This window comes from Haliaeetus leucocephalus, unplaced genomic scaffold, assembly GCF_000737465.1.
Source record: "Haliaeetus leucocephalus isolate CR32 unplaced genomic scaffold, Haliaeetus_leucocephalus-4.0 Scaffold166, whole genome shotgun sequence".
In the NCBI taxonomy this organism is placed as follows: domain Eukaryota; kingdom Metazoa; phylum Chordata; class Aves; order Accipitriformes; family Accipitridae; genus Haliaeetus; species Haliaeetus leucocephalus.
The window spans coordinates 372,717-393,432 of record NW_010972602.1 but is presented as its reverse complement, the minus strand read 5'-3'; the positions used below and the strand labels follow the sequence as shown (position 1 = coordinate 393,432).

General features: G+C 38.1%; 1 protein-coding gene across 1 annotated transcript in view; it reads left to right on the top strand.

The window, feature by feature from the left end:
* The first annotated feature begins 40 nt into the window (after positions 1 to 40).
* The window catches only part of DENND1B (DENN/MADD domain containing 1B), a 163,870-nt gene continuing 143,194 nt past the window's right edge, over positions 41 to 20,716 (top strand). Inside the window, exons 1-3 of the mRNA XM_010563440.1 lie at positions 41 to 195; positions 826 to 942; positions 2,246 to 2,310. Coding sequence (XP_010561742.1) covers positions 41 to 195; positions 826 to 942; positions 2,246 to 2,310 — 337 coding nt within the window. The remainder of the gene's footprint in view (positions 196 to 825; positions 943 to 2,245; positions 2,311 to 20,716) is intronic.

Genomic DNA, 20,716 nt, shown 5'->3' with positions numbered 1-20,716 from the left:
GCGCTCTGTCGGCCTGTGGCCGGTGACAGGGGGTCGCGAAATGGTGGCAGTCGCTCCGGAGGCGCCCACCCGCCGTGGCGGGAGCGCGGCCGCAGCCCGCGGGCCCAGCTGCCTGCCTCGGTCGCCAGAGCGCCCTCAGGCCTGGGCGGTCCTGCTGCCTACAGTGACCCTGCCTCCAGCGGCCGGTGGGATAAGGTTTGTGACGCTAAGCTCTCCAGTAACTGCAAACCTTCTTTGTGCCGTTGCGGTGTGTCAGGTGCAAAAGAGACTTTTGGGTGTTTGCAAGCACTGCTATTCAGCCTTACCAATCGGGAGTGGCCACCCGGTCTTGCTGATATTGGAAACCACCAACATGTTAAACACGGGTTTCAGGAATTGACAAAAATCTCTGTGTAAATACATGATGAATAAGCAGGCTGCTACCGGGTAGCTGTAAAGGAAACGAGAGACAGTCTGACAATTCTCAGATTAGTTTGACACATTTTTGACACTTCTAAGCGTAGTGGGATGTGAAGAGTAAACTTAGAAGCATTTTTCTGCAAAAGTAGATTTAGAGTGGTATAGTGAAAGGCAGAAAGCAGTGTTACTTCAAAGAGCTTTCTTCCTGAGGGTAATTCAGCTAGGAGTTGAGGTAGAAGCCCTCATTCAGTGTTTGTAACACTGACCGATTAATGTTAAAAACCCAGCGTTGTGTGGTTGGGGTTTTAGGAAGAAATGGAAGGGTTAAATGGCCTGAGAATATAAACCCAGCACCTGAGCTAGAGTAACATCATGGGGACATCTCACTTGTTTTAAAGGAGGGATTTTTGTGATTCGCTTTTCTAGGTGGCTCAACAAAGCCAAGCCTTATCAGTTTCATTCTGAACCCACTCGCCAGCCAGAGGAACAATGGATGGACTTTAATACCAGAGTAAATCTCCAATATCCTGGATTTAGACTGTTGTAACTCAGAGCCGAATTTGATCTCCTACACACAAGATCAGCAGATACAGGATTTTCCCCAACTAAATGCTTTAAAATAGGATGCAAGGAAACACTGTGATATGGGCGGGTTACGTCTCCATAACCTGAATTAGACTATAATTGCATATCTCAGTTGATGGTGCTGAGGTCAGTGAAAGCATGTACTGAATCAGTTAATTTGTGACAGTTGAAATTTTCCCCAGCTCAGCCTTTGGACTTAATTCAGAATTTCCTTTAAAGAAACAACAGTGTGTTAATTTGCTGTGTGCTTTATTTGAAGCATTCTAGAAACCTGGAACCAAGTCTTGGATTTTTTTTTTTATTTGCCTAAAACTCCAGCTGCCTTCAGTGGGAGCATTACCCAAGAAGGGAGTTCAAGTGTGTGCCTTTTATGTGGTTAAATAGATAATTGATACGGGTGAGGTTATACCATTTGGTTTTAATATAAATAGGAGTGTGCTTGGTAGGCAGAGGTGGGTGGCATAGTAATGGTATTTAGAACTGTTTTAATAAATGTTTAGTTTGGGATTAGGTTGAGTGCTAATTGCTATTAGCATATGCAGTTCATTATTACCAGGTGTGTATTTACTGGGGAGGTGAAAGAGGCATTGGCTATCACACAGAGCTGACGGTGATGGTTGCTGCAGATATGGAGGCTCCATCTTGCTATCTTCCTGGCTAGCTCGGGACTGTGCTATCCCTAGTTATTGCATTAGTATTTTCTCACTCACTAAATCATGTCTGAGATTCAGCCTTTAAAGTCATAGATCAGTATCTTGTGAAAGAGAAGGCTAAGTGATGCTCAGCCTTATGGCGGTAATCATATGGATTTAAAGGGTAGTGGCTAAATTCGTGCATTAAGATGGAAGTCTAGTGATGGGCAATTCCTATTAAGTAGAAATAAAATGTACCTTTAGAAAAGGCTGCCCATGACTCCATTAATATGTTTCAGATTGATTGGTAAGGATTTTAGTAGCACTTTTTTCCCAACTGTTAGGCATGGTATGATGGAGTGGCTTAAAAGCTATTTGATGGATAAGGCAGTGACAGTATCACTTAAATAAATCACACAGTTTAGCTTGTTTATCTTCCTTATTCTTAAGGCTGTACAGGGTAATGTGACTTTGGTTCTTCCGTAGAACTAATCTGATTTCTAATTTTATTTTAATGAATTTTTAATTTATTTTAATTTTATTCTGTACAAATAAAATGGAAAAGGTATCACCTGGTAGAAACACTATCTGAAACATATATATGATTAATCAGTTGTGTTTGCTTCTAGGGAAAATCCAGAACGTACCTTTGATTTGGTACTGAAAGTAAAATGCCAAGCATCTGAAGACGAAGGTAACGTACCGTACCTATTGATATTTATTTATAGAAATGAGAGGTGGAAAAAAAAAATAGTTTGCATCTTGATCTAGTGTCGTCTTATGTTTTGAATTGTGGTTGGATTTGGAATGTATTAGAAAGTGACTATGGTTATTTTATTGCCTTTTAAAATCTATTAATGTGTTAATTCTTAGTTGTGGGGTTTTATTGTTATATTTTCATTTTGGCTATTGTAAAAATATTTTTGTTCTGAGAGAACTACTTGCAAAGCTTGGACTTGAAATGTATCTTCTACAGTTCTTAAGTCTTAAAATGTTGATTTTTGTATAAGATTTCATTTTAGCAGAACAATTGACTTCTGTCTATCGGTGGAATGTTAATTTTGATTAGTGTGATAGGGAGAAAGTAAGTTCTTTTCTGAACAACAGAGACTTTCTTTCTAGCTCATGTTTGGCAGCTGCTTTGGTTTGATACATGATACAAACAGCAATGAGTGCTGACTAGAGCTTATATTAACCATCAATTTCACGTCTCTATAAACACATGCTAAGAGAGATGTAGTAGTGCAAGGGTTATCTGAGAGAGGCTTTTTTTCCTCTTAGGTAGAAAGAAGATGGGATTTCCAGTGCAGAAATTAAAGTGACCTCTAGAAAGTCCACTGGGGGAGCTTGGTTCATGTTCTCATCCGAGGCTCTTGGCCTTATTAAAACACAGGGAGAGAAGAAGTCTTGTTGGCATTGTGTTGTAGTCATGTTAGTCTGTGACAGCTGTGTCTTAATCACAACTGTAAAAACGATAAACTACATCTTAAAATTGAATATATTTCTTCTTCTACTGTGCTAATGGATGCTGTTTCCAGAGTTTACTACTCTAACAAGTTAGAAGCCTGTAGAAATTTATAGCCCCAAAGTATTCCTTTTCTTTTTTTTTTTTTTCTTTTGGTTAATTTCAGCCATCATGTTTGTCAATGGTGTCATGGGTGCATGCCTGATATGTTTACAAAAAACATTTTTGTTGAAGCTAAACAATTGTAGTTCTTTAGGTCTTTTCCTGAGAATGCCTTGTCATGAGATTGTTCACTTAGTTGTGGAATGACGTCTTGGTCCTGGTACAGTCCTTGGGTATTTTCACTTTTTTGTGACCAGCCAGCATCCTTTGGTTTATTACCTGTTTTGATTTGCTGTTGGTACAGTCATGGTTTGGGGAATCAGGTGGGCTTTCCTAACTCTCTGGTCATTGTTGTTGTTTGTATCATGGCACATTTTACCTTCTGTTCTCTCCCTTTTGCAGTTTTTACCTTAGTAATTTCATAGATGATGTCTGTGAACCCTGCTTAGCTACTTGACTTCTGATCTGTTCCTCCTTGCATTGTGCATTTAGTCTCTGCCTCCACCTGATATCCCTTCCTGGGGGCCCATTCACATCTTGGCTTAGGCCCAGCTTCAACCTGCAGATTTAATTCCCTTTCTTTCTTTCCCTCCCGAGAGCTAGACTGTTGATAATCCTTTCAGGTCTTCATCTTGAAATCTTGACAAATGTGGTTTTTTTCTTCTGTGATCAGAACATGGATCTATATCCTTTTAATTGCTTTTATGTCCGTTTTGACTTCTGATTTTTTTTTTTTTTTTTTGCATCTTTCTGCCTCTGCTGCCATGAGAAACCACTTCTCGTTACCTGCAGCTCTGAATGACCGCCTGTGCCTGAATTCTGGTCGTAGTCACTTCCCCTGCCTCCCTTGGTGGGCATTTCATGCTGTTTGTCAATTGTCCTCTGTGGAGAGTAGTGTCTTTAAGAAATCTGTGTATCTCCTTGAACTGTGACCCGAGTTAATGTGGAGACTGTATTGTGGGTGCACCCTCTTGTATTCCACTTTTTGCTATAATTCCTTCTATCCTGCGTGGGCTCAGTTGCTGTTTGTCTATGGGGTGGTCAAAGGCAAGAAGGATGTTTGATGCCGGTAGTGTTGGAGTCTGTGCCGTGTGACTGGCGAGGGGTTTAGGGGTGTTTCAGCTGGCCTGGAGGTTGTATTGATTCTTGCATGAGTCTGGAGATCAGCACAAAAGTACAGTCCTCTTTTACCAATCAAATTCTGCTGGCTGAATATTCCAGTTACCATCCTGCTGTACTTGGTGACCCATCTGGGATTTGTTTTAATTTCTTTCATATTATATCTAATTCAGATAACAAACTCACTCCAGTGAGGGCTTGACATCATATTTACATCACTGTTCTCATAATACTATATGTATCAGATTAATATATCTGAATGTTAAAGTTATTTAAAGGAAATTCACAAGGGACAAAAGCGTATTGTCTTCGCTGCCACTTTAGAAATGAGGCACAAGGCTTGTCATGCTAAACAGGGAGCTTTCAAGTTTGGCTTATTATAAGGCCGAACAAATTTGACAGTTACCCTGTATTGTAGGTCTTGCCTTTAAATAGATTTTCATGCTAGGATAATCTTTTGAATATATCATACTGGAAAACATGGTCCATTCACCTGTTTCTTTGCTCATGCTTCTTTCTTTCTTATGAAAGAGATTTGTGTTTAAATAGGGCCTTTCTCCCTCGCATCCCATCTGCTCCTTGTACTTGATCCTGAAGCTATGTCAGGGCTGAATTTGTGACATCACTGTCACCAGTGTTGCTGTGGAAATATCACAGCCACAAAATTATGATCTCCCTGCATGAGTGAGCAGCAGGAGAAGCCCACTTAGGAGAGAGGAAGACCTTAATATGACCCATGTATCTTTAAGTTTTTTCTTTTCAAGCTTTGCTGTAGTGTGCATTCTTTTGCATTTTAATTTCCCTGTGCCAGTGTGTAACTGTTCTAACAAATAAAAATTGCGGTAGCCCTACTGCATGTGTAGCTATTAATAAGATGATATTTTTATGAGGATGCTATATGCCTGTAACAATGTGACATGGTGAAGAATTTTGCTGTTAAAATTACTATGCTTTTGGAAAAGTATTTTTAGATAACTTCTTAATTATAGCATAACTCTGAAGGAATGTTAATTTTTTGGATCTGACAATGTCCTAGGGCTCTCTGAGCTATAAAGGATCATACATACATGAAATGCAGCAAGGTTTTTATGTATTATGAAATTTGTTCTTAAATTATTCCACTAATTATTTCCAACATTGTTTTCTACTCAATGTAAACACCTAAGAGGTTTCATGTAGGTTAATGTAAATTTATCACTTCATGCATGGTAGGTAGCTCCTGAATTGGTTACAGGCCCAGTTGTGCTAGCATGTCTTTAGTTATAGCTGGATCAAAATTATGTTTTACCGTTGGATACCTGTTTTTGTGATTTGAGAGTAGCTTGCATACTTGAATATTTATTTCTTAATAGTGTGTTTTTGACTGAGTAGATCATCCTTTTGGGCTGCTCTCTCTCTTTCTCTCTGTTTTAAACTACAGGAGTGCACAATAGCATTGCTAGAATAGTGATCTTCTAACCCTTTTCTCATTTTTGGGGCAGGAGAGAAAAAAGGGTACTCTTTATGTAAATATTCTTATAATTGAGCACGCCATTGAACCAATAGCATGAATTGTAACATTTTTTGCTGTTGCTGACAAGCTTTGTTTATTCTTCACTTGGGTTATGTTAAAAAAATAATCTGTTTATTAGAGGGCTTAATGCCTACTCTTGGCACAAAACAGGATACGGTTCCCTCGACAATTTAAAATATATTGCTTACTGTATTTTCAGAGTAAATGATGCTTTTGATATTATACTACACCTAAGATGTTACCTTGAAAGCTGCATTTCAGCTGTATTTAATTAGACAGTTGAGACATACATTCCAAGGAGAAGAAAAAACCCTTTAGGACCAAAATCAGATTGTAGCCCATGTCATAACTTCCAGTTCTTTGCAGTATGGTCAAGATGGTAAGCAGCAACTAACATGATATGTTGAAACGTAGTAACTAGTTAGTGTGACAGCTTTTTCTTGGGAAAATTCATAACCCGATTCTCGCAAAACTTTGAGGTGAATTAACCAGAGTTTGCTAAGTGACTGGGAGATGAGTGCTAAGCTATTCTAACAGCCCAATATTTGTTAATTGTGGATTTGGCTTGCGGTGTCCATAGTATGTTACAGCAAAAAGTTTTACATTGCCTTCCAGGCAGTTGCAGATTTTTATAATTCTTTCCTGTGTCACTCCTTAATGAACAAGGAATCAAAAGAAATAGCAAAAATGTGTGCCCATTTTAACATTGTCAGCTGGCCTTCTGTATTAAATTTTCACTTACAGACCCAGAGGACAACTTGATAACATATATTAATATTATCAAAACTGTTGTGTTATTTTAAGGAGGAGCATTGCTCTTCAGCTTTAGGGTAAAAAGATACAAGTTTTTTTGCACTTTGGGCTGAATCACGCTTTCTAGGTATCAGGAGTAATGCAGTGTTACAGTTGTCCTGAGTGCATAGTCTTACATAAGGCAATTACTTCAAGATTGTATGGCAGCTGCACCTACAGCAACTTTACTCTTCTCCTGGCACTCTTGTCTCTTGAAAGTTATACTGCACCTGGCACTGTAAGATATGCTTGAGCCTAGAAATTGGCTAACTAAAGCAGTCAGCATCTTTTTTTTTTTTTTTTTTTTTCATTCTTCCTTTTTCTTTTTTCTACCCAGGTCCTTCCATCATGAAAAGTAAACTGAATTTCTGGAAAGTTGATGTTTCTGAACTCTTCCATAGGACATGTCCAAAATAATAGTGCCAGTGTAATCTTTGTGAAAAGTGTGTGTTCATCTATGTATCCATGCATAGACAAATGTATACAATATGTGCATACACACATACATGTCTGAACTTTAGATTTTAGTTAAATGTACAAAGATAAAGTTGGTAATTGAACTCATTCTATAAACTGTACATCCTATATTGATTTTATTAAAACTGGATTGCAGGGGCCAGACACAAAAGGCAATGCAAATATAGTAGCTAGCAGTAGAAAGGCAATGTGCAACAACTTCTGTGAACATAAGGTCTTCAGCATTTCTGTCCATGGTTTCCCAAGAAGACGACAACTCAGACTGATTTTGGTTTATGTGGTTAAGAGAGTGCTGTTTGCTACACCTTCATTTGTTTGGTTGCAGCACACACGAAAAGCAACAAAAAGGCTTCATGGAGTGTGCAGATAGATCCAGGAAATTCAGCCACTGAATGTGGTGGTTTGGGTCTAGGACTGGTTTAGGTCCTGACTGTTCAAGTTTTACTTGAAAACCCCTTTGAAATAGCCGTTCATTTTCTGTTTAAGCAAAGAATAATTGTTTGAACAAGGCTTGAAATTTGTTTGCTTTGTCTCTATTTACTTTTTAAGTGCTAGGAAGCCTTCTATAGCTCTAGGGCTAAATGCATGATTTTCAGAGAAGGTGTGTAATAGGTTGTGTTGAATTGCATAAACAACTCCTGTAGTTTATCTTACCTGTGCCAGAACCAGAACAATAATAAATCTTAGTGATTTATTATTTAGTGTTGCATGATCTCTGAATTATTTTTCTTTAAAGGGTCTTCTTTTCATTAAATTTTCAAGGAAAAGCCATGAAAACCAGTTTAATTGTGTGTTGGTAGAGTTAAGAACTATATGAATTAAGTCCAGGAATTAGACCAGAAATGCAGAATTCTTTGTATGAGGATTCATTGTGGCCTGTAAGGTACTAATAAGGTATGTAGTTCCAGGAAGGTCCTAGTTCTGAAAAAAACATTTGATGCAGTTGGTAGTTCTGTCCGTGGGTAATGTGCCTAGCTTTGGTAGGGTTTCGATTAAGAGTCTTCCAAAGCTGCTTTCAGGATTGTGGTCAGAGCAAGCACTATTTTTTCTTCTTCTTTTTTTTTTTTTCTTTTTTTTTTTCCCTCTTCACTGCAAAGAGCTGTTTATGAACCACAGACTCTGAGCCTGTGGGTGTAACGTGCTGATCAGATAACTCTTTTCCTCTGCTGTACTTTTTTTTTTGCAGAGCATCACTTGAATCTGATTAAAAAGATAATTATTTCAGTGTAATACAGGAAGAAGTCTGCAGGATTTTTTTTTAAGAGCAATGAAAACTTTTGATATAATCTGTATACTGCCAACATTTTTCACTGTTGGTTTTAACTGGAAGGATACTAAATAAGTATTGGTCTACAGAAGTTAGGTTTCTCTAACTTTTTAAAGCATGCTGTGTTCTTCAGGTGACTATGAAGAGCAACTATATATTGCTATGAACTAGATAAGCTTTCTTATTTATTTGTAGATTCTCATGTTTATTTGTAGATTTTTAGTCTCAAGTATTGTGTTACCATACTAGAATTTATTTTACACCAATAAAAAGTTAAAGATGCTTTTTCAGTTTGTACAGTGCCATTTTAGGACACGGGCTATCTAGTTGTAGTCTTAGATGCTGTTTTTGTATATTAAAAAAACGAAGCTTTCTTACCATACTGCTCTGAAGTTTCATTAAGTCTAACACCCCACCACCCCAACTCATTAACTCATATGTTGTTATTTAGGTTAGTGCTACTTCCCCGTAATGGTTTCTTGTTTTTCCGATTGAAATTTTCAAATGGTGATACCTAAAAAACTTGAAAGAGGACATTTAAGCTAGTCTGGTTTCTCTACAGGATTATTGATTGATTAGGAGTGGGATATTTCACAGTCCTTTGTTGAGGATTATATAAATGTTTTGAGGGCAAAAGCAGGTAGTGCCTGAGATTGTGCATCACTTTTTGACAAAACCAAGGAATATAAGCCAGAGTTTGGCTGAAGCTCTCTTGTGTATGAGCACCAAGCATACCTGTAAGTCCTTCATAAATTATAATCTTTTGTGTAACTTTAAACCCTCCAGTTGTATCTAAATGAATGTTTTCATTATATTCAAATTTCTTTCATTTAATTGGGAAGCTCCTCAGGGTATGAACAATGTCTTCTGTGTGTTTGGGCTGTCACTAGCAAAGAGTGGGTGTTGGAGAATTATGAACAGCAAAAACAATTAAGGCAACTATGATTTTGCATCTAAGATTGGTGTTTTGATGCTTTTTACCTTTTCCTTTCATTCTCCAGAGACTGAGAAATGGAGGGTAGTCACTCCAGCTTTCAGCTTTTCTTAACATGCAAAAATATGGAGAAAAATGTTGCTGCTTTTCAGTGCCTCATTGCCTACAGATTTTTTTTTTTCACCAACCTACAAAGATTCTTGGATGTATGTGTAATTTGGAGGTGGGTGCAGATATGTGTGTGTAGGAGGGGGAAGGGTGAGAGCTGCTGGAGAAATAGGTCAAGGAAGCCCTTTCTCCTATCTCCCCTGCATTCTTCACGGGGGAGAAGAGACCTCGTTGGGGAGGGATGACCCTACTCCCCAGCAGTCAAAGGACAGTTCTAGGAGGAGTGGCAGGGTCTGCTCTACTCCAGAGATTCCAGCTGTAGTAATGTGGGGGCAGGCACTGTGGTATCAATGCTGGTAGAGATGAATTAGTCCCCTGCAGGCATTTGCCCGACTGTGCCATTTTTTCATGTAATGCCATATGCCACTTTCAGCAGTGTGATGGGGTTTTGGGCAGTGAAATTAAAAGGGAAAAACTTGATGAATTAACTAATACAAATATTAACTTGGTATAAAAAGAGTTTTGTGTAAAATTCAGTAGAATGAACATACTAGTATTAATATAAATAAATATAAGCCAAAACCAGTAACCTGCATCATGTAATGTTGTCAGTCAGTATGAAAGTTGATGCTCCTGTGCTTTTTTCAAATTTAATTTTAGTTTTGTTTTAGTACTTAACTATTTGAGACTGCTGCCTGGGGGATAGTTTGCGGGCTTTTAAATTGTTTGCATTCAGAAGTGTTAAGAGTTTGCATATTTTTCTAAGCTAATGTCAGCATGCTTCTGCCCTCCCACACACTGAACAGTCCATCTTACACAGAGGTTTATCGTTCTTTAAGGAGATATGTTATGCTGCTAGCTCTCTTCATATATAGATTAATGGCTTGTCTTTCATGTGTGGATGATTTAAAATCTGCTTAAAAAGATTTGAAAACTAGTTAAACTTTCAAGATTTAAAATGCTTTTTGCAAAGCCATAAGACACTTCTCTCTTTAGCACTGACTTGAGGAAGCTGAAGCATAGGGTTTCCTGTCTGGTTCACAGAAATAGTCTTTTTAATTCTTTTTCCTTTGCCACTGGTGATATTATCTGGGGATGCAGATACATGCAGATGCATTTGCTCATCGTATAACTGCTGGGATAGATACTTCTGTTTGTAAATAAAATAAAACATGATCAGGGCTACAAAGGGAAGAGTTATGTAACTGTTCACGAAGGGCTTAAAAACCCCTGAAGCCAAAATAAGTTTTCCCAGTAAAGTGTTATTGTTATTCCTTAAAATAATTTTGTGTAGTAAGAGCAATTTGAGCATAACACCTCTTTGCAACTAATGCGTTAAGAATCTGTATTTTTCGTGGTAGGCTCATTTGTGATAACTCCAAGATCCAGGTAAAAACATGGTATTTACAGGCACATACTTAGGACAGAAGATTCTACATGACTGACAGATAAAGTACTAAAATGCTGAAAACCTTAACTTCTTATATTTGCCTTTGATGTTTTTCCATGTATCTTGGAACTGTAGCTCTATGTTTAGAACTGCATAATTTGAGTGGACAAAGACTTATTATATTTTGAGATTCTGGTTTAGGAGAAAAGATTAAAACTTAATATTGAACTTTATAGGGAAAAGAGAAGAGAAAAAGCAGAAATGATGAGAGAAAAGAGGCCTGAACAAGATTTTGGGTGTGGTATCTGCGCTTCCTGAGCTGGGAAAGCCAAGGCAGCAGTTTACAGTCATACTGTCTTCCTTTGCAAAATTCTTAATCCTCGTTTGGAAGGTACTGGCCAAGTATTAAATCCTTAATTAGAAATAAGGCTTGAACAACGCCCTTAGATTACGTTTCCTAGAGTTTGAATCTGGATCTGGTTTCTTTACATGTTTGAGTGGGTATTCAGTAGTAGATTAAAACCTAGCTAAAATTACAAACTTGTGTCTGAAAAGAGCATATTAGTTAGGGTTTCTGTGTTTACTTTGGGATGTATTTTACAAATTTTCTTAGTTAATGCCAAGTTTTAGTCATCATAGAGCCATAATCGTCATAACAAAGGTATTTTGCCATAGCTGGTTTACCATTGCATTTTTCCTTAAACTCAGAATGGGAAGGAGTTACACAAAGAATGGTTAATACTTCTGCTTACCTCCTAATAGAGAACAAGAAATTCCTATTCATCTGACTTCAGATGCTGTTCACATCAAGGGTTTTATTTGTTGTACCAGTTGAGCCTGTTTTAGAACACATCTAAATATTGTAAAGTTATGGTGTCATTGTGTAGACTCAGTCAAATGTTTGCTTTTGGAAGGAGGCAGTTCTTTTACTCTGTTACAGGACAAGCTAAATGCAAAAATCTGATGTCTTTGTACATAAATACTGGGTGCTAAATGTTGATTTTAACTTAACTTGTGTTTAACACTTAACACTCTTGTGTTGCAAGAGTTGCACTTGACACAGAGAAGCTGATGCTGTGCCTTATAACTGTTATCAGCACATTTCCCTCAGAAATTGCAAAGGAAAGCTTAACATTTTAAGGCAGCCGTTTCCAGGAATGGAGTTACATTATTGAAGAATAATGATAAATTTTATATCCTCAGGTTAAAATGCAATATAAAAGGGCAAATGTAAAAGAGTGTTATGTGTTACAGTGAATGTGTTTATGTTCTGTTTAAATGCAAAATAAGAAAAAGTAGCAGCATAGAGGTAGAAGAAAAGGATTGCGTGATAGTTGTAAACTTGCTTGGAGGTCTGTAATGAGTTTGAAATAATGGAGTGAAACCACTGTGACTTTAGAGTGACAAGAGGGAAACAGTTATTGTAACTTAGTCTTGCTAGCAAGAGCTGATCACTCATGCATCCTCTTCCTATCCTTTGGAGGTCATTTGGCTCCTAACTGTGTGTGTTTGCTGTTTGTTTGTGTTTTACTTCAAATAGCTAGCACTTCTAAAAGCAGCATGTGAGGTAAGCATCCTTCCTCCTTCTGGCGGCACCTGGCAGTCTTGCTCTGTGGGTACTCTCGGCGTTCATCTGGTGGGGCTGCTTCTGGAGCTGACAGGAAATGTTTCTCACCCAGGTCAGATAAGGAGGAACTGGTGGGATTTTTGTGACATGCAGTGTAGCACAGGCTGTTGTTTTGTCTCTGAGCATGAATTTCAAGTTTTTTGGGTTTGTTAAAATAAATGTGTTGCTAGTTCAGGAAACTGAAAAAAACTAGGGATGTCCTTACTGTCTCCTGCCATCTTCCTGATGGCTTTTGGGCTTCTAGGGTAATCTCAGAGTGTTGGAATTGTGTTGGGATTATGTTAAACTCCTGGCCTTTTTTTGAGGAAATGTGTTCAATAACTTTGCTGGTGCCTTCCAGTTTTCTGTTCATATAGTAAAACCTAGCTCTTGAGGAAAAAACAAAATACTGAAAATTAGATCCCTGTCACCCATGGTCACTTTAAGGCATTGCACATTTGGAGATAGATTAAATTTTCATTTTGTCTAAACAAAATTCTGTTTAAAGAGCACAATTACGCTAGATTGGTATCATGCAGTAATTCATAGAACTGAAAATAGTCAATGGTATAGTGATGCAACATGGGAAATTCTGAAAAACTTTGTGTCCAGGAAAGAGTTTTGCTGGTATTCATATTGTAGGTATCTTCTCCCTGCTAAGAATATTATGAGATAAAAAAGGACTTTAGTTCCCTAGTGGCAGAAGAATTGCTTCCTTCTTTAGCTGAAACTAATGAACTTTTCCGTCATGTCACAGGTAGCTGTGATGACAGTGATTGTGTGCCAGGACAGGTAAAGCTTTCTTGACACTGGAAGCTGAGTTAGGTGAGGTTCTGAGCGTTCAGTTGCTGTTTCAATCAGGCATTTTTAATTGGTGCATCTGACTGAACCCATTTTAGTTTCTGGGAATGGGCATGTCCCATGCACTGTAAGTACATGTTTACATCTGCTTTTACCTGGGGTCAGAGCCCTGTAGCATCTTGCAAGGTCTCATCTAAAAATGCTTATACAAGTGTCGGTCAGGGGAAAAAAAATTCAGATCAAACTAGTGTGTGTAATTAATAAGCAAGCAATTTAAAAAGAGAATTCTCTTTCTCAGTCTTGATATAATATGCTGTATTTTACAAAGAATAAATTGAAATGTGTTCTTTTGCATTCTGGTTGTGATGTTAGAAATCAATGCTATGGAACTTCATGACAAAAAAAAAAAAACAAACCTTGAGATAACCACCTCTAAAGTGCCTGGCTGAAAACATTTTTCACTGGCAATAAAAAACATAAAAAATTAAAGCTTGCCTTAAATTCTGTGGCAACTAGTGGTGGTGACTATTGTCTTTTTAGGTAAAAAATTTTGTATGACATTGCTGGATGCTGACAGATCTAGCAAACTACTTTGTCATTGAGAATACTTGCCAGGCCTCACAATCCTTGGAGGCAATTTGCATTGTGTTTTCAACAGTGAACAAAACAGAAATCCTTTCAGCTCCTGTTGTTGGGGAAAATGATGAAGGACAGGATAAACCAGATCAAACAATAATAAAAATAAATTAAACTACCAGAACTTTCAGTAGAAGTGAAATAGGATAAAGGTTGGAAATAGAAAGGTAGGTGAATTGGTGTTGGCTGTGGACAGCAGAGCTCTCAAACCCAGTAAATCCATGAGGATGGGCAAAGCCCAAGCACTTGCTCTGTAAGTGGCTGGGGAACACCAACTTGGTCGCTCGTATATGATCTGCTTCGTGCATTTTAAATAGATGAGAAAGATCTGAAACTGCAGCACACTTTGATGCTCTAGAAAGAGTAATAGTACTTTGCTTCCAGCCCTAAATTACCTCAGTTCAATCTGTAGGCTTGCCTGACTCTCCTAACATGGGACTGAAGGTGTCTCAACTCTGAAATGCTGTTTTCTCTGTGTTTCCCAGAAAACTTCTTGGTAACAGAATTTGCTTTCACAGAACTCATCTGTATGGCTTCTCCTGCCTGGGTGTTTTGGTTGGTGATGCTTTCTATGATTGCTTGACTCTTGTAAACTGAAAAATACTCTGTGTGGTAGTCTGTGTGAAAACGAAGATATATTGTTATAAGACATTCTCTGCAAGAGGAGTACCCAGTACAACTTTTGGCTTTCTGGTGAACAGTGGCTGCACTTCATACACTTCCTGAGTTTTAAAATGCTCAATAGCCCATCTAAAGGTAGACAGAAGTATTCAGGATAAAAATTTGGCAGTCACTTCAGTAAGTTGTGGCCTGGGATTGCAGAATGATCTGTGCACTCACCAGTTAACATAGTCATTTACTAGAGGCTCTGAAATGAATTCTACTTAGGACAGTTGCAGAGGCACTGATTACAGTTGTATTGTAACATGGTTTTAGAGTCAATCTGTGTAAAGTAAATATATACCCTTAGTATATGCAGTTCTTCTGGATTCCTGCTGGGATCATAACTGGGCTGTGTATGGAGCCAAATCAGAATTGCTCACATTATATCTTAAAAAAATAATGGGAATTTATAATCTGGTAAAAGTGCATTGTTTGCTTCCTGTTTCATCATGTATACTCCTCCTTATATTTGAATATAACAGGGAAACTTGATACTAACATATACTACTGGGGTACTTCTGCTACTGGAGTTCTGCTCCTGTGTATTTTAACACTAGAAATTATTTGCCTAAGCATGACCAGTATGTTTTGATTGTCAGCACATTCTGAAATATTCATCTTTCAGTGAGTCTTGCTAGGACAGAAAGTGCCAGAACAGCATAAACAATAGTTGCAAACAAAGTGGTGTTTCAAAGTGCTTTGTATGCAATGACACCAAAGTGATTTTGGTGTGGTTTGGGTTTTTTTAACCTGTATTTAGTTAATGTTGCTTTGGATATGTAGAACAGTATATATTACTTGGCATAGCAGTTAATATAGTAGCTTTGTGCTTGTGGGTCAGAACACAATGCAAATCGTTAAACAGATACAAATTGCCTAATCTGAGATAAATGTTGAAACAGTTAAGTGTTACAGAAAGTGAGAAAGTGCCTTTCTATTGATTGATGTTGCAGAACCTCAATTTTTTCTTTTCAAGTCCCAGCAGTATATATTCAATTAATCTATGTCACAGGAATATTAGAAGTCATGTAATGTATGTAAAACAAAAAGAAAGGATAGTGTATGTTGTGTGTTATCTTAAATTAATATTCCTGTAACAGAGCAGTACTGATCCATTACAAGAAAATAATACACCTTAGAAACCAAAGAAACGGTATTTGAAATATAAATTGACAGTTCTAAAGTTTAATTACCCCTTCACATTCATACTTTGTTCACCAGCATTTCTGGAGGATTTTGTTTAACGCTACAGTGTATCAACTAGACATACTGGAATGATGCAAGTATTGCAAATATGCAGGGTTAGGCAGAGAGCCAGATTTTATTCTCAGATCTACTTTGAACACCAATGGCTGAGAGAGATGAATTTGAAGCAAATGTTTTCAACTTCATTAGGTTCTTCTTAAGAAAATGTTTATTATATAGCAGCGATGGAAAATGGTGGTTGTTTGAGATATGCTAATTGACTCCTCAAATGTGAAATTCTCAGACATCATAATTTTTAATTTTCTTTAAATACAATATGTGAGCAGTAAAACAAGAATGCTCTTTCATATGTTGCAGTGTTAGAAGTTATGGGCATTGATAGAATGCACAGGTGTGTGGATAAAATCTGCTTTAGGTATGATGAATTGCAGTCCTTCCCTCTAGAAATTCCTGTGCCCAGAAAACTGATCACGTACACCAAATATGTGGTGGTACAAAACACAGTATCATACAGAGTACCAACCAAGTCTGATCTTGAATGGTAGTAAGTCAACAAAGAAAAGCATTTTATAAACAGTTCATGAAATATCTTCCTAACTTGTGGCTAGATGGCTCAGTAGTTATAAATAGGATACAAAATCTTTCAGCTCTGGAATATGTTTACAGAGCTAGCTCTGATTTTTTTTTTTTTCTTCTTTTCTTTTGAGTGTCCTGTTACTGTCTATGCTTTCTCCTTTGCTTGTGTGATGTTTATGTTTTCATTTGACTTAGCAGCACTAAGGGAAAAGGATGACACTCCCCCCCCCCCCCCGCTGCCCCATCGTAAGGGCCAGACATAATCCCTCTTGGACTTTGCTGTTGCTGAGCTTCAGCCAAACTGGGCAAAAAAAAAAATGCTTCCACAAAGGCAAAACACATACTCTCTGTTAGTAGGAAGTAGAAGCACTGGTCACCCCCAAAGAGGAGTGAAGAAAGCCAGGATCATGGTGCTGAAAGCCTAAGTGATGCATTACTGTGGGCCACATCAATGAGCTTTACTGCTAATAAGCATCCGTTAGGCAAGTTCTGCAAAAAAAGCCAAGTCTTTGAATAGCATTTTCCAGGAAATAGATGCTTCAAGTTTGAAATGAATGACTAATACTGAGCACAGTGCATTTCTTGGTAGCAGTTTTCTGGCACTAGTGGTAAGTGTTACTGTCTTCTGTTCTACAACCTGTCTTTCCACAGGCAGCTAGGTGAAAGCAAAAGCTGTCTTGGTTACTGCGTGGCTGTACAGAAAGTGTGTTGGTGTAACTGAAGTAATAGTGAGGGGATGAGCGCTCCTGAAACTGCCACGAAGAAAAGGGCATATATATATGCTGGTTCTCATTGCTGGAAATCAAGATATAAGTGCACTATAGAGAAATTACATAGTTTTCCTAAGTGTTAGCTTTTCCTGTCCCTGAAGTAAGCATTTTTTTTGAAATATCATTTTTATAATATCAGAAAATGGCCTAAGTTTTGTTTGTTTTTGTTCATTGGTGACTCAACCTTAAATAGCAATGTATTTGGCTGTAGTTAAAGCCCCTTTCCCGAGCTCCCCTTCGAGCAGGAGCCAGTGGGGGTGAAGTCTATGGTTAAGCAACACTTTGACCTCAATCTGAGTTTGGTGGGTAAGACAGCAGAGAAAATTTACTGTATAACCTTTTAAACATATTTAAGCAGTAGAAAACCTTAAAAAAACAAAAGGGCAGAAAAAGCGCCTCTTTATAAGCTATTCTGTCATGAAATATGAGGGGACTGTGATTGTGACCTCCTTGAAGTGTTGTAATATCTACTGTTGAAAAGATTAAACAAGGCTATGTATTGTTACTACCTTTGCACCACAGCAGCACTTCAGCTGCAAATCTGTGTGAAAGTTATAACTTCTTGCTGGCCTGTAACTTCAAAAAGAAAATTTTTCTAGGCTTTATTCAAGTAGGAAATTTACCAAAAGCTTCATTAAAACATTGTTAACGTTGCCCAATGCAACAACACATTTGCAAAACGTTGTTTGAAGATACTAATTATCCAGGGAAATCAGTAAATTAATAGTTTAAAAACTACATGCCATTTTACCCATAGCTCATCAAACATATCCTTAGTTACTTACTTACTGCCTTGTCACTCTTCAAGGAATAGCAGTTGTGAGACTGGTACCCACTCTGCTTTCTGTCTTTACTGTTAGGGGCTTGGATGCCTTGCCAAGAGAGAGGTGCGATTTGGTGCCTCTTTCTTTTGATCCCCTTTGCGGCAGAGGAAGCTGAAAGGATGCCTGTCACCTTGTACTACAGTCCCAGTGTTGCTTTGCTTCTCTAAACTTGTCCTGCGTAAGAAAGCTGGCCAAGCAAAACTAGAAGGTTTCTGTGACTGTTAATCGGCGAATGGCTCCCTGTGGCATATGGAGAGCAGCTAGGAAACGTGGGAAGAAAATCCAATGAGCATGACTGATTTAAGAGAGGGAGCAGCTTATGATGGTGCTGGTGTGTAGCATCACTCTTCATGTCTTTGTTTTAAGAGGGGAGAGTATTGCTGAACTCTGTTCTCAGAGTGCAAGGTACCACACAGGTGTGTTACAATTAAGGTAACGGTAACAGAGTTTATTTGGTTTCTTTCTTTTTATTCAATAAAAACTAGGTTAATGTGCAGAGAGTAGTGAGGTACACTATGAAGTCTTGTTAGGCTGAAACTTTTGCCATGTGTTTTTAGCATTTCAGAGCATCTGATAATTGCTTCTGTTAATAACAGATCAGTATTGCTTTCTACGTAAAACACAGGATTTAAAAATAGATCAATATTTCAAAGAAGTATAAAAATAGATGAATTGGGTATGCTTTGTTTTTGTTATCAAAGCCTTCCTGTATACTTAGAAGAGAAATAACAAACACTGAAGTGCAGGTTTTTTTCTTTTTTTTTAAACTGCTGTAGAGTTTCATTCCAAAAGCAAAACAAATAAGTGATGTATTCACTTACCCTTTATTAGAACCTTTTTTGGGGAAAAAATGAACAGTTTGTAGTCAGAATTTTATTAAGTAGTTTTCAAATATTACTGGAGGATTATATTCAGTAACATTTTTCTTTTTAAATTTAGCTGCAGGGCTTTATGGTACTTGAAATAAGTCATAGGTTGTACCACGGCTTAAAAACTTATCCCTTTGTACGTGTAGAACGATAACTCCCATTTTTTAAAGCAGTTTTAGTAACTGACTAATTGAGATTAAGATGATTAAAGAGCCCAAAAGCGATGGTAGATGAGTAATTCTGTATATCTGTCAGTGTTACAAAGGGTTTTAGATGTACGTTTGTGTGTAGTTTACTTTCTTACCTGTGGTGCTTCTAGGATGGTGCCTATTCCATAATTGTTTAGATGTTAATTTGATTATCTGTTTGTAGATCAGGAATGAAAAACAGTTTAGGTAATTTTGTCTCTAAGTATGAGAAAGAACAAGATAGGTAAACAATAGCACATAGATGAAGAAGAGGACAAAGTACGTCAACCAAGTCATCTGTGCAGGGTGATTTTTAAATACGTGTTTTGTGTGTTTGGTATAACTGTCTGTAAAATAAATTTTTCTTAGCACATCAGAAATAAGATCTCAGTATCTTGCTCAGTAGCTTAATGAAGTATCCCCCTTATCATAGTGCAGTTGGTTCCTTGTTTTGCTGTCTTCTAATTTTTGATTTTAATTTTGGGTGCAAGTGTATGTGGGAGGAAGTTGTGACAGGCTTTTTGTTAAGGAGATGCTCTGTAATTTGAAGAACAGCAATGTATTCTTAAATTAGACTTCTGTGTTTGAAAATGTATCTTTCAGCAGTTCTGTGCAAAAGAAAGATGTTGCTTCTCATCGTCAGGACAAGTAAAGATTCTGGGTTTTTTTCATTGCAGATGAATTATCTGTGCGTTCCTTGTTTAATGCATACATGATCTCTATGTGAAGGCATGTGCCCATTTCACATAGCTGTTAAAACAGTGGTTAATAAAACCAGCTGAAGTTAGCCACAGCAGGTGTTGCAATTCAGTGCTTTGGTGATACTGGCCAGTGTGACCTGAATCTGGCTAAATTATCCCAAAAATTTCTTCTGAGATGTGCTAAACTCTGCTTTCCAGATCTGGCTGTTTAAATTAGGTCCGAAGTTGCTGCAAGTTGCTCAGCATGCAGTCTTTGAAAACAAGGCTGCCTGCTTGGAACAAACACCTGAACCCCCAGTCTAAAATACAGATCCTTTCCTGCACTGGTTGCAACTTCTTTCCTGCGTGGATCCAAAACTAAACCGTTACTTGTTTCTAGTGGTCTGCAAAACCATCAGGCCTCCCTTTTGCCTGTGTGAAAACTGCTCTGTCCTTCTTTGTCGCAGATGAAAGGGGACTGGCCTGACTCTGGGAGGGTTTGGAGGGCTGCCCAAAGGGGTCTACAAAGAGCCCAAAGAGCTCTACAAAGGCTGCCCAAAGGGTCCTGGGACCTGCTCCTTGTGGTTGCATTCCTGGTGTGACTCCATTCTTGTATTTCTAACTGAAAGAAAAATGGAAAATGTGTCAAAATACAGGTTCTAGCCTTCTAGGCACAGAAGAAAAACTGGGAGCAGGTTTTGCAGGAGTTTGTTCCTTTGCCTGTGTGCGGCAGCTGGTGGTGGTAGGCATGGGCACAGTGTGCCATGTGTCACCGCTCAAAAACTGCCTTGGTGGATGCCAGCATCCTTTCTCCAGTGTGCATACCCATGGTCAGCTGCTTAGGTTTGGAAGCTGGTTAAAACTAACGTTTTCTTTCGTAGCCAAATGTGGGCTTGTATTGTGCAAGCATGCTTGGTTTTGAGTCCCCTTCATACTCTTGGCCTCTGCAGCATCCTGGGGTAGTCCTGTCTGGGACTGCGGTACAGAGTTTGTGAGCAGAGTTTCCTTCTGTTTGTTTTAAACATGCTACTGTTGATTGACTTGGATTATAGGTTTTGTATTACAAGAAATAGGGAGTATTTATTTCCTTTTCACCTTCACTTGCGCCTGTGGG